Source organism: Lepisosteus platostomus, chromosome 27 (assembly GCF_059453375.1).
Source record: "Lepisosteus platostomus isolate fLepPlt1 chromosome 27, fLepPlt1.hap1, whole genome shotgun sequence".
In the NCBI taxonomy this organism is placed as follows: Eukaryota; Metazoa; Chordata; class Actinopteri; order Semionotiformes; family Lepisosteidae; genus Lepisosteus; species Lepisosteus platostomus.
Window position 1 is genome coordinate 1,738,172 of NC_142637.1, and position 17,518 is coordinate 1,755,689.

Consider the following 17,518-nt stretch of genomic DNA (forward strand, 5'->3'; position numbering starts at 1 on the left):
CTACCGTGTCAGGAGTCGTGCAGGAGGAGGGCGGGACAATGACTCCCGTCTTCCCCCGGGCCCCGCCCCCGCAGCGAGGGAGCCTCCGATTGGCTGGGCGGCTCCGGATGTTGGGAGGCAGCGGGCTGGTTGCTGTGGCAACAGCTTGCAGGTGCGGGGAGCCCAGGTGCCCCGCCCCCCCCCCCCCCCCACTGTCTGAGACGACACCTTACACATGAAGGATTTAGATCAGACAAAAACGACGTGTTTCGGTTTGTAAAAAAACAAAACCAGTCCCCTTTCAACGTGAACTCGAAAAAGGAAGCGTTCAGGATGGGTTTATTTACAGTCCGCGTGCCCGTCTGTCTTGTTCAGTCGATCCGGTTCGAGCCCTGCTTGGGGAGTTCCCTGGAAGAGGTGAGGGGCACCAACAGGACAGATCGGGAAGTCACGCTTTTCGGACAGGTGAGCCCCCTAGCAGACTCGACTTCAAACCACTACACGCGTCCTCGCCGTGCCGGTGAGCAGGGTACGAGCCAAATCCAGCTTCTCCCGACCGGCCACACAGCGTGTGGATACTTTAAGGAACCGTCTTCCTTGGTTTAAGCAGGTATGCCAGCCGGGGACGATTCACACCGTTCAGCGGAACGGGAGCCCTAGACCTAGACCTGCCCCAAGCTGCTACCCTCAAATGCAGGTGAAGGTGAAGTCCATGCCGGAGTTCATCCCAGCGCCAGGCGCAAGTTTTTTTTCGCCCTGTGGGGCGGAGCGGCGGCTCTGTGGCTCAGGACCTGAGCCTGTGGCTGGAAAGTTGCCGGTTTGAATCCTCCTCCTCCGTTGAGCCCCTGAGCAAGGCCCTTAACCCCAGCTGCTCCAGGGGCGCTGTACAATGGCTGACCCTGCGCTCCGACCCCCAGCTTCTCTGTCTGTGTGTCTCATGGAGAGCGAGCTGGGGTCTGCAAAAAGACAAATTCCTAATGCAAGGAATTGTATAGGGCCAATAAGGTGATCTTATCTTATCCTGGGCCCTGGGTACTGGAGAGCACGGGACTTGCTCTTATGAATCCGTGATACTGGTACGGATATGTTGTGTTTGATGGTCGGCTGTCTTGATCCTTGATGCGTTTTAATAAGGGCAGATCAATGATAGTAACATCAGCACCGTTAGAATAGCCTTCTTCATCATCGACCTGGGAGGAAGAGATCGTGACTGACCTGATCAACGTATTTGTAAGGGTCTCCCGCCCTCTAGTGGACAGAGTTCGGTAATGCGCCCATCAGCACCTGCCTGGCGTGACCTTGAAAATGATTTGCGTACTCTCAAGTTTTTCATTTATGTAGATTGTGTTCACAGTGTTTTGCATTTTTGTTCAGAAACTGCAATAGTTCAGGTTTGAAGTTCAGTTGTGTGCTTACGAATTTAAAACATTAATAGCTGCATACATATTTATTAAGAAATCAATAAACCAATTGAATCATACATTGTGAATGCTTTTGCAGTGGCCTCCAAAAAGTGTATATTTTATCCAAAGGAGTCTCTGAATAAAACATTTGCCGTAATAAAACCGACCCAGCGATTAAAATACATCTCCCGCTTACTTCGTAGCACATAATGATAAAGTTTTTTTTGTTTTTCAGTCTTAGGAATTAAGCACAGAAGGTCGTTTCGAACAGGGGAAAATGTTAATTTGTCTTTTAAAATTAGGCCACATTGCTGGATGAAAGCTATACTTACTAGTAACATTTACACTAATTCCCAGCTTTCTTGTCACAGCTATGAATTAAAACGCAACTTGGAATATTTGTACACATTTCGGGAAACAAAAGTTTTAGCACTTTAAAAACAACGCGGTAAGAATCTCAATAAGGTTTTATCCGGCGACTTCTCGTTATAATCTGATCTTCTTTGAATATAATAAAACCGAAAAACTGTCAATAAAATAGAGTCCCGTCCATCCATTTCCTAACCGCTTTACCGAATTCGGGCTCACCCTGGACGGAACTGCTGTCCAATCCACACACACACACACACACACAAGGGCCAGTTTTCCCAAGAGCCAAGTAACCTACCAGCATGCTTTGGGCTGTGGGAGGGAACCCACGGTCCACGCAGACAGCACCCCCGGAGCTGAGGCGGCGGTGCAGCACAGGACAATTGAAAGCTCCCGCCTCCCGCGATTCCAGCACAATGACGGCTGTTCTGGCCAATAGCGGCCGCGCTCCAAGGCTCCCCCACAGGTGGGCGGGAGCCAGGTCCGGCAGCCCAGCATGGGATTGGTCGGGAGGCTGGGCTTCGGGCCACGCCCCCCGGTGGTTACCATGCCTACGGCGCATCTCACCCAAGGATGGGGACGGACGGAGCCCATGGCCAATGGGAGCGGCGGTGGGCGGGGCCTGCGGGCGGCGAGAGCACTGTGGGTTGGAAGTGTAACAAGACAGGACTTTCCACGCGCTAGCGGAGGGAGGACAGGTGATCGGGGATGGAGGATGAGCCGTTGCGTCTGAAATCATCTGCAGGTAATCGGGGGGGAAAAAAATCCCGAGAACCGCTCGGATTTGATAGAAAAGTGCGAGGAACTACGTCTTGCTCGGCAAAAAAAAAACCCATTACCCATTAACGCCCTGTTCGGTTGTGCGCATTTTATTTGGTTTAACCGCGCGTCTTTCTTTCAAAGAAAACCTCGAGAGGGAGGTTTTCCGCACGCGGGCGGTTCGAGGCGGCGAGGGGGCGCGAGCCGTGGAGACTCGGGGTGGCTCGAGACGCGGCTCCGTCAACTTCCTCCGGCTCGCGGGGGACCCGCGCGCTGTTGCCCTGACAGTGGCGCGAGCCGGTCGCGGTTTTTAGTAAATGAATAGTCCGCTGGGATCGGATCAGCGTCAATCAAGTGCGTTTTCAGGGGCTGTAACTGCTCTGTTTCAGGTACGAGTGTCCCCGCTAGGGTTGTGTCCGTGCGTTATGGACCTGCCGTCGTTTTTCTATTTCTTAATATTGACGTTAGCCCGTTAGTAAGAATCTCCACTGTCAATTTCTAACCGACTGTCTGTGGCGAGGGTCGCGGTGTCTGTTCGCAGTATCGCAGGAGTGGTACACACATGAGACGGTACACTCGGCTTCGCCAAGAGGCGCCGACTGACGGTAAAACCGGGAGCCGAGTGTCTGGTCCGCTCCGGCCGGGTCACTGGTCAGCGGGAGAGCTGACGGGTCACACCGCTGCCCTCGGCGGTGGGGAAAAACAGTACACTTTCAGAGCTTACTTGCTTCAACGGCCCCGTCTAATTTGGGGAGTTTATGTCGTCGAAAATAAAAGCCTCTCATTCTGAGGTAGCCAGGGGTAGACTGTCAAAGAGTTTGGTCTTTATTCTGAAACAGGAGGTAGCCCTGGTTTTATATACAGTATGCATTCGTGAACAGACACATGCTGGTACTTCTTTGGTTTTGTGTTTCTTTTATCTTAATCTTTCAACAGGGGGTGGACTCTGGTCTTAACATTGTGAATGTAAGAGGTTTTAAAGGGAGTGGCAGGAGGCACGGCGATTAGGACCGCTGCCTCACAGCACTGTGGCCCGGGTGCTGTCTGTGTGGAGTTTGTGTGTTCTGCCTGTGGTTGTGTGGATCTCCTCCAGGCGCTCTGGTTTCCTCCCACAGCCCCAAAACACACTGGCAGGTCAGCTAGCTTCTGGGGAGACTGTCGGTGTATGTCTGTGTGTGCCCTTTGGTGTACCTGACTCCAGCTCCCCTGTGACCCTGGACTGGATGAGGCAGTTAGAAACTGCACAGGGTTAGAGTGCTGTTCACTTTTTCCCAGAACGTATAGGTGGCTGTTGTGGAAAAAGTGTTGACCTCCCCCTTTTATTGTTGTTTTTTTTTTGGCTTGATTTGGCCCAGGAAAACCGGGAGAATTGGATGCTGTGTCTTTCTGTGCCTGTGAAATCTGTGGCTTTCTTCTGTGACGCTTTTACAGTTGTCCTCCCACTCGGCTGACGAGCCGGTGCCATTCACAACTGATGCACTCACCCAACAGACGTGTTTCTTTTTTTCTGGTTGGGGAAAAGCCAGCAGTGCACAGCGAAAGTGAGTAAGCGATGTGAGACTATGAGCGCTGTGTGTGTGTTGGACTGATCCTTCCACCATGCATCCTTGATGTCAGATGAGTCATAGGCGCTCGGCTCCCTTGGTCTGGGCCATGTGACTTCCTGATCCAGGCTGTGGGTCCTTTGAGGGTTCGTTGGTGCTCCCCTGGACGGCGAGATGAAACCGCTCAATCTCACTGCCGCCACCCCCTCACTCAGCAGGGGGCTGTCGAGGCACCTGCAGCCGCTTCTGAGTTATCATCACACGTCATCAATCGATTAGAGCTACAGAGCTAAGATGCATGTATTTTTTTTGGGGGGGGAGGAGTTGCTCCTCACTTTGAACCCACGAGTAAATTTCAGTCTTGGGAAGAACGTTCCGGAAAAAGAAGTTGAAAATTGTTCCGGTACGAATTATGCAGGCAAGAATGTATTGAAAGTTACAGGGTCATTCAGTGCATCGGGGTGCTTCGTTATCTAGAGGGCATTTAGAAGTTCGCCACCCAGCACATAAACTGCACAAGAATTGCCTCCAGCCTTCATTTTTAAATTCACGGCCACGTTTCCGGGAGTGCTCCCTGGTTCGTGTTTCTCCGCGCATCCTACAGAAGTGTCCCGGGTCGGAATGTGCTCGGTGTCTTTTGAGAATCAGGTCCCCTCTTCTCTGTTTGGTACTGAAGAAGTTCAGTCCCGTCAGCCTGTCGGTGCAGGACAGTCCTTTAAAACCCAGAGTCTATCTGGTTGCTTTTCTCTGGACTGATTTTCTGTAACCTTGCAAGATATGACTGCTCTGGGATCGGCCCGGAGGGCAGCTGGGTGCGGGAGCTCTGGGGAGAGCCATCTCTTAGTTAGTGGAGGTGTTCACTGAGGTGTGCCTTGGTTCTGTTTGTGCGTTCGCTCCCTGCTGTGGCTTACAGCAGAGATGTGTGAGGAGGGGCATCGTGTAAACGTTCCCCGGTGAGGGAGCTCCTCCGATCTGTGAGCTCCGCCGCCGGGCCGCGTCCTCCCCTGTGCAAGCAGGCGTCTCCCCCGAGGGGGTTACAGGACCCCCCCACCTAGAAAATAAAACTGAACATGAGTTGGAGGTGATTGGAATGAGGGGTGAAATAGCCGGCCTCTCCGCCACCGTCGCAGGTTGACGTCGTCCTGTTTTTCCGGAGCAGCCGGGCGATTGTTAATCCATGAACACGAGCCCGCTGGGCGTGCAGAGCCGGAGGGAGCGGGGCTGCCGGCAGGCTGGAGGGGGACCTGAGCCCCCGGTCTCTGCCAGATGGAGGCAGGGTGCAGGTTTGCGCAGGGGGGGGGGGCGGCCTTACCCCCCCCCCCCTCGCGTGCGGGCCGCGGCCGCGCTTCAGATCGGTACGCCTGGATGCACGTGCTGATACAGTTACCGTGTGACGGCGGCGCCGCCCCTCCTGCGTGTCCAGGCTCGAGTGTGTGGAGATCTTAGATGTCGCGTACGCTGTGACTCCTTCGCATTCCAGGGGAAAAAAAACCCAGCTTGGTGGGGCTTTTGGGTCAGCGAGTTACTGGAAACCGGACAAGCTGTGTGCACAATGTAGTCTTCTGTTTGGGACGGCTGCACTGGGAGAGGGCAAAAACTATATAAAGCAGGAATTCCCAGAACGCTGAATGCTAATTGCAAGGATCGGTATCATGTAATACTACACGGAAAGATCTTCTTGCTCCGGAAGGAGGGATGAAATCAGTCGCCAGAATACTCAACTCCATAAGCTTTGGATGTTTCTAAAGAGATGTGTGATTATAAATTCAGAAAGTGCTGTTAAGTAGATGGGCTGCACAGTGGTGTAGTGGTCAGCACTGCTGCCTTGCTGCGCTGGGGCCCTGGGTTCAATTCTGGGTTGCTGTCTGTGAGGAGTTTGTATGTTCTCCCCGTGTTTCTGCGGGCTTCCTCTGGGTGCTCCGGTTTCCTCCTGCTGTCCAAAGACGTGGTGGAGGGTCAGCTGGCTTCTGGGAAGACTGGCCCTGGTGTGAGTGTGTGTGACGTCAGCGAGAGACGAGCCACACCTCCAAGTCAGAGTGAACTCCCCCCCAGAGCACTGTGCGGGACTTGCACCATGTGGTGTGATGCGCGACTCTCAAGGTGAAGCACGTTGGAGAAGCAGGTCATTCTGGCCCAGGATGGTGTGGGAGTTGCTGCTGGAGTGTGTGTTTTCATCTTCAATTAATCGTCTAGTGTGATCAACTGATTTCTGTCTAGTCAAAAAGGTAAGCAAGTTGCATGTGGTCATGGGGGCTGAAGTTGTACCTTGACGTGGGGGTTTTCAGTCATCATCTTGCACTGGACTGTTAGAGCTCCGCTGGAGAGAAATGTAGAAGAGACTGTTCCCCCAAGACCAGCACGGGGAACCACTGGTGTAAAGAAGCACCACCTATTCTCAGTCTTAAAATCATTTCCTGTTCATTTCCACTTGCACGTCGTGTCCTCGGGCCTGTTGAGCTGAAGTGAGTAGGCAGCAGTGTCGTGCAGGCTGCAAGCTGCAGTGCGTACCACAGTAACTCGGCTGAAGCCCTGCTGCCTGCGTGTGAGAGGGTGAGCAGAGAACCGCAGCGTACAAGGGCACAGGCAGGTAATTAAATGGTCTTCACACCTCACCTCTTCCAATCAGCTGAAAAGCTGGGGTGTCTCAGTGAGACCCCCAGCCCACAGGGCACATGCATTTACAAGCATGTCATGCCAGCACATCTGCGTGCACATCAGCATTACTGGGGGAAAACAAGGGTCAAGTTATCTCTGCATTTTTTTACCAGTGAAAACTTCTTGCTTGCCGTAAGTCTGAACAGTTTGTAATTCCAGCACTGAAAGCCCCCAGGCACCGAGCTTCCATTTTAACTGTGTTGAGTTGTTTTATATCGGAAACTTATATGTCAACGAATCATGGTATTGGCCTTCTCGCATGTAACGTATTCCGTGATCTTGTTGTGATCCACGTGTACGATGATTTTTGATTAATCTTCGTTGGCTTGCCTGTTGCATTTCTTCTGTGCATCAATATAATAGAACATACTGTAGGACAAGAATACTGCCCCTCCCCCAAACTGCATACTCCTTCCCTGGCCCTTTTATTCTAACAGTGGTGTCCTGTCTTGCAGGACTTGGAATAAACACAAATTGGTTCTTAGAAACGTCAAGCGAGACTGATAACTGTTACAGGATGAAGAGAGAGCAGGTGTTAATATTTGCTTGATCTTGCAGGGTGTTTTTTGTTACAGAAATGGCTTGCCAGGCTGATGCCAGTTTGGGCCCTCTCTCCTCTCCCTCTCTGTGCCGCCTGTGTTGACGCAGGCGACAGATGGGCCAGTTAAAAATTGAGGATGCCTTTAAGGATGGATCGTTTGGCTATCTCTTTCCCTTTTCTCCATATGTGGGATCGGCGCTGCTGTCCTTGTGCTTCTGTCCGTGTTTTCCTGGCTGGTGCTGAATGAGAACAGCGCTGCCGGATGTGAGGGAGAGGGCTGTGGGCAGTCCGTGTTCCTCTCCGGCCCTCGTTAGCGCGGTGATGAAAAGGCTCTGTTTATCGCCGTCGAGGAGGGAGGGAGCCTCGCTGGAAAGAGCCTGGTCAAGTTTCTCTCGAGTGGTTTGAATTGCCCATGTGTTTCTCGTGAGCTGCTGTTTGCTTCTCTGTCACCACTGGCATGCCTAGTCTTTTTCTGCAAAGAACTGGTATCTTCCTGCATTTATTTCAAAACTCACAATTTTTCATAACGTTATGTGCATAGGCTTTGAGCAGTCTGTCTAGTACATGTGATGCAGAGTAGACGTTGCAGACGTAGGGATGGCCAATCATGTATGATCAGCTCGTGACACCCAGGTGGGTTTTCACCTGAATACATTGTGCAAACGGTCATTAACTGTGCGTGATCAGTGTTTTCATCTTTTAACAATATGCATGCCTTAGAATAACCTCTGCCATACCTAGAGATTTCTATATTCTTTTAGATTTTTTTGCTTCATTGCTTTGTTAAAAGGGCTTAAATTATGAAGTGCACATCTGATATGGTTGGTGACGGTTCCCGTGTATCAGAGTCTACTGATTGCTGACATTTTTTTTGTCTCCTTTTTGTCAATCTGTAACGTTATACAGAATTAAATAAAGGCCCATTCAAAATTTATAGATTCTTCCCATTGTTGTAAATGAGACCTGTTTAAAAATTCCTGGAATGAAAGGCAGACATGGGATCGGATGGATCTGCGATCAGTTCAGACCGTTTTAAGATCACTGACCCCGTTAGGGTGAGACTAGGGGGCTCACTCCTGCCCCTGGGCTCCTGGCATCTGGCAGCTGTTGGACAGCCGGCTCTCTGCGTCCGAACGAGTGAAGCCCCTTTTTATTTTTACTGTAACAAGATTATAAAAAAAAACTACTGACATCTTGATTCCCCTTAATTGTTTTTTTTATTTAGCTTTTAAAACCCAAATCCCGTTCTAGAAATAAGCCCAAGCAATTAAAAACTATAATTACGCTAAAAGCCCTTTAATTTTGTATCAGTGTGGCTACCCTGGGAGAACAGCTTTGTTTATCGATGCATTGATAAAACCTTCAGTAATTCACCTTTGAAAATAATAGATTAAATAATCAGATATACACAGGATGTTAATTGTCATTATTTTGGAAATATATTTTTCCCCACAAAATAAATTATGTCTTAATGATGTTGAAGAATTTTTTAAGATGTTGGTTAAGGAGCTTATCCCTGAACTGTTTTGTGTATTTAGGAACTTAAACAAGCAATTGCTCCTGTCTGTGATTTATGTAGTCTTTCCCTTGTCACTGGTGTTTTTTAAAATCTCCGTATTTTTAAATTGAGCTGATCTTTTTGGGGGATTTCAGCTCTGTGGGTATTCCTCTGACACACCGCGAGCCAGATGGTCTGTGCATTGGTTCTGTCAGCATCAGGCTGCTTTAGAAAAAGCAATTTGAAGTTCAGTGAAGTTGAAGTTCAGTTCAGCAGTGAACTTTTGGATGGTAACATTTTCAAATGGAGTGTGATAAAACTGGAAACGCAAGGACTTTAATGATGGTGTAATCAGTGGATTTGCAAAGGTAGCAAAGTTCAAAAGAACTTTGATGTACTAATTATGGGGGGGGAAAAGCATTTGTATTACATTGTAGGTTAATTAACGTCTGGGATGTTTAACCCTGGTGTGAGTGTGTGTGGTTGTGTCTGTGTGTGCCCTGCGATGGACTGGCATCCCATCCAGGGTGTATCCTACCTTGTGCCCTTTGCTTTGCCGGGATAGATTCCAGCTCCCCTGCGACCCTGAATTGGGTAATGGATGGATGATTTGGCAGTACTATATATACTATTTGGCCAAAACAAGACACAGGCACTAAAACAGCATTTGTGTGTCAAGACATGCACACACTCACACCAGGGCCAATTTTCCAAGAAGCCAATTAATCTGCCAGCATGTCCTTGGACTGTGGGAGGAAACCAGAGCACCTGGAGGAAAGCCATGTGCACAGGGGAGAAGCTACAAACTCCACACAGACAGCCCCCCAGGTCCAGAATTGAACCCAGGGCCCCTGCATGCAAGACAGCAATGCTAGCCACTGCTCCTCCATGCTGTCCAATGTTAAATCCATACATTTAAGGTATAGATTTATAAGAAGTAAAAGTAAATGGTGTGATATCCAGAAGGGTTTGCAATATAAAAATACATGTAGGTCCCAGTGGTAGAGGGATGCAAGCAGAGATAATGGGCTTTTAGGTCACAGTGTTGTTCGTGGAACAGGGTGCTGAGGGAAATGAAACCTTTGGAGCAGATGGGTATGAACAGTCATTCTTTGTTCTCCTTTGTTCTCTCATCACCTGTAATTACCTCACACGCTGCAGCACAGTAAGATCAGCATCTCCTATTAACAACCTTTTATGCCACTGTGGAGAACTGCTCAGCAACAGACAGTGGCCCAACCGGTCGGTTATCCCCGCTGAGGGGGGAAAGGATGTGAGCACTGCTAGCAGAGAAGAGAGAAAGAGCCCTCGATTTCCTCTTCAGATCGGGTCCAGGACACAGGCCTGTCAGAGAATGAAACCTCTGCCGTCAGCGAAACGCAGCCGCGGGCCGCAGAGAGGCATGACTGTCTGGCACCCCCGCGGGAAGAGGGGTCAGATCAGGGTCGCTCTGTAAGCCCCCGAGGTTTGGACAGCGTGAGAAACCGACGATCCTCGCGCGTCGCGTGTTCAGACACGGGTTCTAGACCCCCCCCCCCCCCCACCACCATTTATTAATTTGCTCGGGTGAGGTGGATGTGAGTTTTTGCAGTCTGCTGTTTCTGCATCGCTTGTGACCGAGGTGCATACCTGACCGGGCAGTGTGTCAGTGTGTTGGTTACAGGGCACTGATGTCTCTCCGGACGCGCGTGTCGTTCTGTGTATCTCGGGGGTGAGGAGATCAGATCCTCTGATTCCCTTAGAACTGTCGTGAAACAGCTGGATGACATCCTCCTGCTCAATTAGCGGCTAGCGACCAAAAGATCCAGAGGGGTAGAGTGGCTCCCCCACTTCTTATTCATTGAAGCTTTTCCTGTGTTTCGGGGTCCTTGTGTGGGCGAGGCCCCCGTGTTTCGCAGTGCTGAAGTCGTGTGCTGTTTTGCGTGCACAGGGAGATTCTCTGCTGCGAGGGGAGGAATATTACAGCACAGCCCTGCTCTTCAGCAGGAGCTGCAACATCCCTGTCCCTGCCCTCGTGTCACTCATTTTTGCTCCCTTCTTCTTCTTCAGGTGTTCGGCCAGTTCGCCATGACCCGACGGGGAACAACACGGTGAGTGCCTCCTGACCAGAATCGTCCGACGCGGCAAACCTGAGTCAGGAGAGCTGCTGAGCAGATGTTGTACAAAACCTGTTGCATCGTTTGAGTCCGACAGCCATTAGAACTGCGTGTTTGCCTTCCAGGTTAGCCTGTGCTGTCATTTAGGGCTTTGTCAGCTCTGTTATGCCTTCTGTAAATTCCATGACTGGTCATCCCCTAAACCACTCCCTCGGGGGGAATGGGGAAGCCGGTCTTTTTGCTGGCTCTGACTCCGGCTTTCAGTAAAAGCATCTGGGCTGTTAATAAAAGACTGTACAAAGGCAAAGAATGTTCATCCAAAGCGCTATACAAATATCAATAACAATCTGTCACAGATAAAACCATCTGTTGGTAATTGTGGATAATGCAATACCATGTCCACCTATTCATTTTTCCTGCTGTTTTGGTTGTCTCTCGATTGAGGAAACGTAGAGCTGCTCTTACCAGTAGCTGGCATCATCCACCTTCTCCTTATCAGAGAGCCACTCATTCCCAGCCTGGAGCCTGTCTCCACCCTGTATGGGACGTCTCCATCCATCACGGGGTCTCACACGCACACACTCACGCAGAGGCACTTCAGAGCTGCCCTTAAATCTAGTCAGCGTGTTTGTGGAAGGTGGGAGAAAACTGTTGTGCCTGGTGCACCACCAGATAGCCACAGGGAGAACATGCAAACTCCACACAGAAGGCACTCCAGACCAGAATTGATCCTAGGACCCACGCAGTTCTATCTTCCCCATCATGTCCTTTCAGCATCCTTGGGTTTGGAAAGGCTCAAGAAATCAGTTATTATGATTATTTGCATTCTATATACATTACACACGTGGTGTATTTCATGGCAGATGCCATTTGAAAGCAAGAGTCTGACCCCTCGTTGATGTGTGCTAAGAGACCCCTTGATTAGCAAGTTGTCCGTGGGCCTCCTGGAATCCCATGAGGTACCGCAAGATCCCAGTCTGGGAATCTGTGCCCTAAGGAATGCTTCCAACTGGCTGGGGTGGTTCCAGTAAAAGGGGCTCCCACGCTGTCGTGGATATCCTGCTGGGAGTCGTGGGCATCACGGGCACGCATCCCGTTCTTGTTCCATGTCCAGCACAATCAGGGATGATCCTCCGAGCTCCGGCCTGCGCCTCCTGGAAGCCTTCTCCCTTGTGACCTCTCCCCGGCAAGTGCAGGACCGCGGCCTGTCCCAGCGGCTCGTCTCCTAGGCCCCTTCCGGAGCCTGCTCATCCTCTCTCTGCGCCCCCCTCGCTCCACTGTTCCCCTCACGGGCCCCTGACCGACGCCCAGAAACTCCCGCTTCGAGGTGACTGGAGTAGCTCTTCGCCATCTGTACTGTGTTATTTGTGAGGGCCAGGTCTAGATAGGCCTTTTGTCACCAGCATAGTTGTCTGGCCATATGTTCTATGTAAACAGGTTTTCAAGAGAACACACACTATACACAGGCCTGGCTGTATGCCATATAGGCTTCTCCAGTGGCTTTAAGCCCTCGGTGTACGTGGATCTTCTTTCACTGACAGATCCACAGATATTCAGCCGGGCTCTGTGAGGATTATGGAAATGTAGTAACTCAGACACTTGCTTTCTATCACATTACACAGCTGCAATGCCTATGGTGTGAACTGGCCTCAACACAGCAGCAAAGTAACGTTACTGAGCAGTAAGTTACCTCTCACCTGCTTTCAGCCGGTCTCTGGCCTAGCTATTGTCTTCATGCTTATTAGCAAAATTATGAAAATATCTCTCCCTTTCACATAGATCGCAACTTCATGTTTCCAGTTATTTACACAAGGAGATCTTATAGGAATAAGGATTAATGTTTGCCTTTGCACTGGCTGGCCACTGACTGCTGTGTCCTCTCCTCTTTCAGGGTCCTGTAAAATCCAAGGAAACAAAGATGTCGATCTTTAGAAACAATTTCTGGGTGAGTGGTATTCCTTGTTTTCTCTCCTTTCCATGTGAGGCTGTTTGGGAAAAATAACATCACAACGTGTCTGACTGAATAACATAGCAAGGAAGACCTGTCGCAGTATCTTTGAAAATAATTCTAGTTTCTGCTAGGATGAAAGGAGGCCTGGTTTTCTGTTCCACTAGGGCTTCTATTCAAGTGGTCCACAAGCGAGCTGGATTCTGGTTGGCACATGCACTTGTGCGCGTTTGCTTTATGGGAAATTTCATGTCCCATTTGTAATGAAAGCATGTAATGTAATGAGGTATGGAAATAAAACAGGGAAAGATGAAAAATGTTACATTACTGTTCAGCCAGTGATGATGGTCCACTTGTTGTTTCTTGACCTTGCTGAATTATTTAAGACCTTACTGAATAGGTATCTAGAGTGTGGAACACTGACACATGTCCTTCTGTCCTGGACTACTTATGCTGAAATGAATGACATTGCACTTGGCACCCAACACCCTCTCATACACAAGGTTAAATATTGTATCGCTTCAGCGAAATGCAGGACAGGAATCGGCTCCTTTCAAATGCCATGACTGTGAATATAAGTCACTTATTTTCCCTAGAGGATGTTAACGTGATCACCGATTTACTGGAGAGTTTCTGCAACTTTGAAAGAGTTGCTGATGTACAAATTCCTCAGGAGCAAACTTTATTTTTTTATTGGAGTTTATTGGAAAGTGATGTCTGGCTTCCATGTATATTTTTTTAATTTGTTCTTCGCTATCTGTGTTGTAAAAGAACATTTCTGCTGTCAACAAGTCCTCTTCCCTGGGTGTCAAAGTGATATGCTTGTGTATGCTGATATTGGGGGTGCGGGGAGTTTTTATTTAATGTATTTGCATTTCATACTGCAGCTGATTGTTAGAGTGCCAGGAGTAATACAATTTCACACAGGTGTTCAGTGAGTGAGTACCTTGTTCTGTGTTGAAAGGTTGCACTAGTGCAGGGCTAGTTTAGAGCATTTCTGTTTCCAATAAAGCACAGCAGAGAATGTTTGGATGCTGTGCAGAATAAGCAAAAGGGTTGTAAAATTAGCAGGCCGATTTTTCACAGCTCATGAGAGGTTTTAAAAAATCAATCCGTAGCCTTGATGTGCTTTTTTTCTAGGAATGAAGAATAGTTCTTCTAACGTGAAATGCTTCTCAGCATTCTGATTTTTGCATTCATTTTATTTCAAACTAGGCAAGGCATAAATCCTGTTCTTCTGTCACTATGATATATATATATACTTTGAGTGCTAGGCTTTAAAATTCAGAGTTAGAAGTGCCTTGCAGACGAAAATCTGGAGCTTGAATTCACACGAAGAGCCCTACAGTTCTCCTTCATTTAATAAGAAGGTAAGAAATAATGGCTCTGTGACAATGACTCGTGCTGCTGTTGTCCTGGAGGTGTTGTGGAGGTTTTGGCCTGAAAAGATGCTGATTTTTAGATGAGGGACTTGTGGTTTGTGTACAATTCTTAGGCCACTTGAAGATGTTATCCACATTGACGCGCTGGTATTTAACAGGTACTTTCATCAAGAATAAATAATGTACCCAATAAGGATTTGTTTATTATTTTCTGAAAATAATTAGCACGTGGTAGTACTTACTGTACATTAATTTAGTCCACACCTAAATTCGCAGCCCTGAGCTGGTAGTTAATATCATAGGAACAGTTACAAACGAGAGGCCATTCAGCCCATCTAGGCGTTTCATAGTAAGTAGGTTACTGATCCCAGAGTCTCTTCCAGATGGTTCTTGAATGACAGCAAAGTATCAGCTTCAAGAATATGGCTGGGTAGCTTGTTGCATACCCCCACAACCCTTTGGGTAAAGTAGTGCCCCCTGTTCTCAGGCTTAAGTACACGTTCATATAGGTTCTACTTGTGTTTTATGAATAATATTTCTATATATTATTTTATTTTATGATCTTTATTTGTGTTTTCACTGTTCTTGCATCACTTGTGGGTTCCTTTGGGAGGGATGGTGTACATCACCCGGAAAGTCAGCCGTCCTCAGGGGAGAGGGAGGGGAAGAAGAGCTTGGAATCAGTAAGGGAGATTCCTGGGAATCTTCCGTGTTCCCTGCTGGTCCAGAATCGCCACAGTGTTGCCACTGTTCTGCCTGATGGATAAATGGGCCTGATACACAACGCAGAGCGTCGGAGGCCGTGTGGCTGCAGTGCTGCCTCCGCTGGGGGGTCAGGCCTGCCTTCTGCCCCTCGCCTGCCGCCGAGGGAGCCACAGCGAGACCGTGAAAGGCAGACCTCGCGCCCGCAGTGCCCCTCGGGGCTGGCCATCCTATCCAGCTCCCGAGCTGCTTCTGGAATACAGGCCGGCTGCTGTAGGGATTCCTCCCGCAGGCCGGTGTAGATCCGCTGAGGAGCGGTTCGAGAAAACCCGGATTTCTCTAGCGGGTTCTAAAACCTTCCTGCCTGTCAGACGAGTTTTTGCAAATGGATTTGGAACGTGGATGGATTTAATTTGGCGTTTAGTTTATTCTAGTAGAGGCATTCATTCTGGAGTTCACATCGCTCACGACATGCAGTCTCTTTAGACTGAATTATCATAATCGCTCGCTGTTGAGATGCAATTTATCACTTATCACTTGAAATAGAGATTTTAGTTATGTTTTTTTTCCCCCAGTTTATTCTACTGAGTCCTTAAAACAAGCCCACTGATCCTGTCGTTTTTTTGCTGAGGTAATGAGTCGGAAGATTGTGCCTCCCTATTCCCTTCCAGCTGTTGCACTTTTATAATCATTCCCTGCATATCTGTAGGACCTTTTGTAACGGAAACACTTCACATATAGGAGGACACCTCCGTTCCTCACCACTGAAGTGCAGCCCCCAGCAGTGCCATCAGGTGGCGGGTATCGGTAAAGTCTGCTCCGAGTAGCTCCTCCCCAGAGCAGCTCCTCCTGGTTCTGTAGCAGTAAGCGACCGAGGGAGCATGTAGCGATCTGGCTGGGCCTGGACTGGCGTGACGGCTGCTGTTCCCTCGAGGGACGTTCCACAGCAGGGACTCGAACTGGCAAACTATCAGTTGCTTATTGAGGGCTTCCCCAGCCGTAAGGTGGAAGAGGACACTCAGAGAGCATGGCTCTGACCCATGCTTCACTGACCAAGTGGCCACGACTTCCTTTTAAGGTCTAATCTGAAGGATGGCAGCTCCTGCGGTACTGTGTCCCTGGTTTCCATAGTGGGACATTGGTTTGGAAATTGTGATCCGGAGGGTAGAGAGCCACCTACTGGTCCACCAGCGCCACTTCAGCAGCAGCCTATAGTTCCTTGGAGTTTACCCATGCCAGTGCTGACCAGGCCCAGCCTTGCTTAGCATCAGAAGTCTGCTGAGATCAGGCTACAAGATGGTAATTCTGCTACCATTAAGGAAAAGAACACTGTTTTAATTTTGTGGCTGAAAAGATGTTTTTTTGCATTTTGCTTTTGTGGCTGAAAATATGTTTTTTTGCATTTTGCTCCCCAGTTAGAGTGCAAGGCAACTACTCCACACATCTCAAAATGTCAAAAGCAGTCACTATTGTTTTTTTTCTTCTGAAGATCAAAACCAAGAGATTTCCTCCTGAATTTTATGCGGTTTCTATTGTGAGGAAAAACTGTTCCTGCAAGTGAGCAAAATAACAGTTTTCAGGACAATGCTGGGGGAAATAACTGCGACAGCCTCTTAATTTGTAGACCAGGGTCTGCTGCCTTGAATGGGGAAGCGAGAACCACGGGCGCAGCGCTGGCCCTCAGGTGGGGCCGAGCCTCAGTGCGCTGCTGAGGCACGTCTGCGTTGCAAACGAAACCGCACTGGCCTCGGAGGAAGCAGCCGTCAGTGCGGCGACGCTCCCCGTCCGCGGCCTGCTCTTGTACCCATGTTCCTGTCACGGCTTCCTGAACACTGAAAGCGGTGCATGTTATTGTCGTACTGTACCGACAGCAAAAATCTCAATCCTAAAATGTGTTGAATGTAACCAAAACAAACAAAAAATGCCATGTAGGCAACCTTTTCTGCGTTACCTAATGAAATCCCCTTTGTGTAACAGATTGGTAAATGACACTGCTCGTGAGAGTAGAGCTGAGAATTCCACTCCGGACTTGTACAATCTGACCTCCTTCAAGTTCTCCCTTAATTCAGATAGTGCAGGAATTTCTCACTCCTCCCCCTGATCTGCTGTGCAGTGGGGCTGCTCTGGAGTGGGGGATGAAGTGGGTCCTGTCTTATATGTGAAGCACCTTGGCATCCTTAGAGAACGGAAGTTCTATATACAGTAAATGCAACTGGTTAGTTAATTTGAACGAAATCACCGTGTGTATGTATGTTCTTCCCGTTACACGTTTCAATGATACTTCCCACTCTGGGACTGCGGAGAGAGATCAGGGCTGCTGTACCTCTTACTTGCTGGAGAAACTACCTGATTGCCTGTTTCGGGGTGTCCTGGGAAGACCAGGGTTCCAGGGTTGCTGGCTGAGGTTGTCCTGCCTCCTTCACTCTGACGCACCTGTGGGTAGAAAAGACCCTTTGCCCAAGCCCATGTGTTTCAGTGTTATATTTTACTCTGGGAAGCGGAGCCATTTTATTGTGTTGTTTTTGTCTTGTGTTTATGATATAGTTCTTCTGTTGTAAAGCGTGGCGCAGTGTTTCTAACCGTATAAAATAGTCATTATATAAAACAATAGTTGGAGGTTGAGGTATTTTGAACCTTTCTGG

At 49.0% G+C, this 17,518-nt stretch overlaps 1 protein-coding gene across 6 annotated transcripts in view; it reads left to right on the forward strand.

The window, feature by feature from the left end:
• Positions 1-199: 199 nt before the first annotated feature.
• The window catches only part of fcho1 (FCH and mu domain containing endocytic adaptor 1), a 59,318-nt gene continuing 41,999 nt past the window's right edge, over positions 200-17,518 (forward strand). For 4 of the 6 annotated variants that reach the window (XM_088622215.1, XM_088622217.1, XM_088622216.1 and 1 more), the window contains exons 1-4: positions 200-251; positions 355-444; positions 10,798-10,838; positions 12,736-12,789. In XM_088622215.1, coding sequence (XP_088478341.1) covers positions 215-251; positions 355-444; positions 10,798-10,838; positions 12,736-12,789 — 222 coding nt within the window. In that variant the 5' untranslated portion in view covers positions 200-214. Of the gene's footprint in view, positions 252-354; positions 445-2,375; positions 2,497-10,797; positions 10,839-11,958; positions 12,172-12,735; positions 12,790-17,518 lie in introns of those variants that run through there. The other 2 variants (XM_088622220.1, XM_088622219.1) reach the window with 2 other exon arrangements.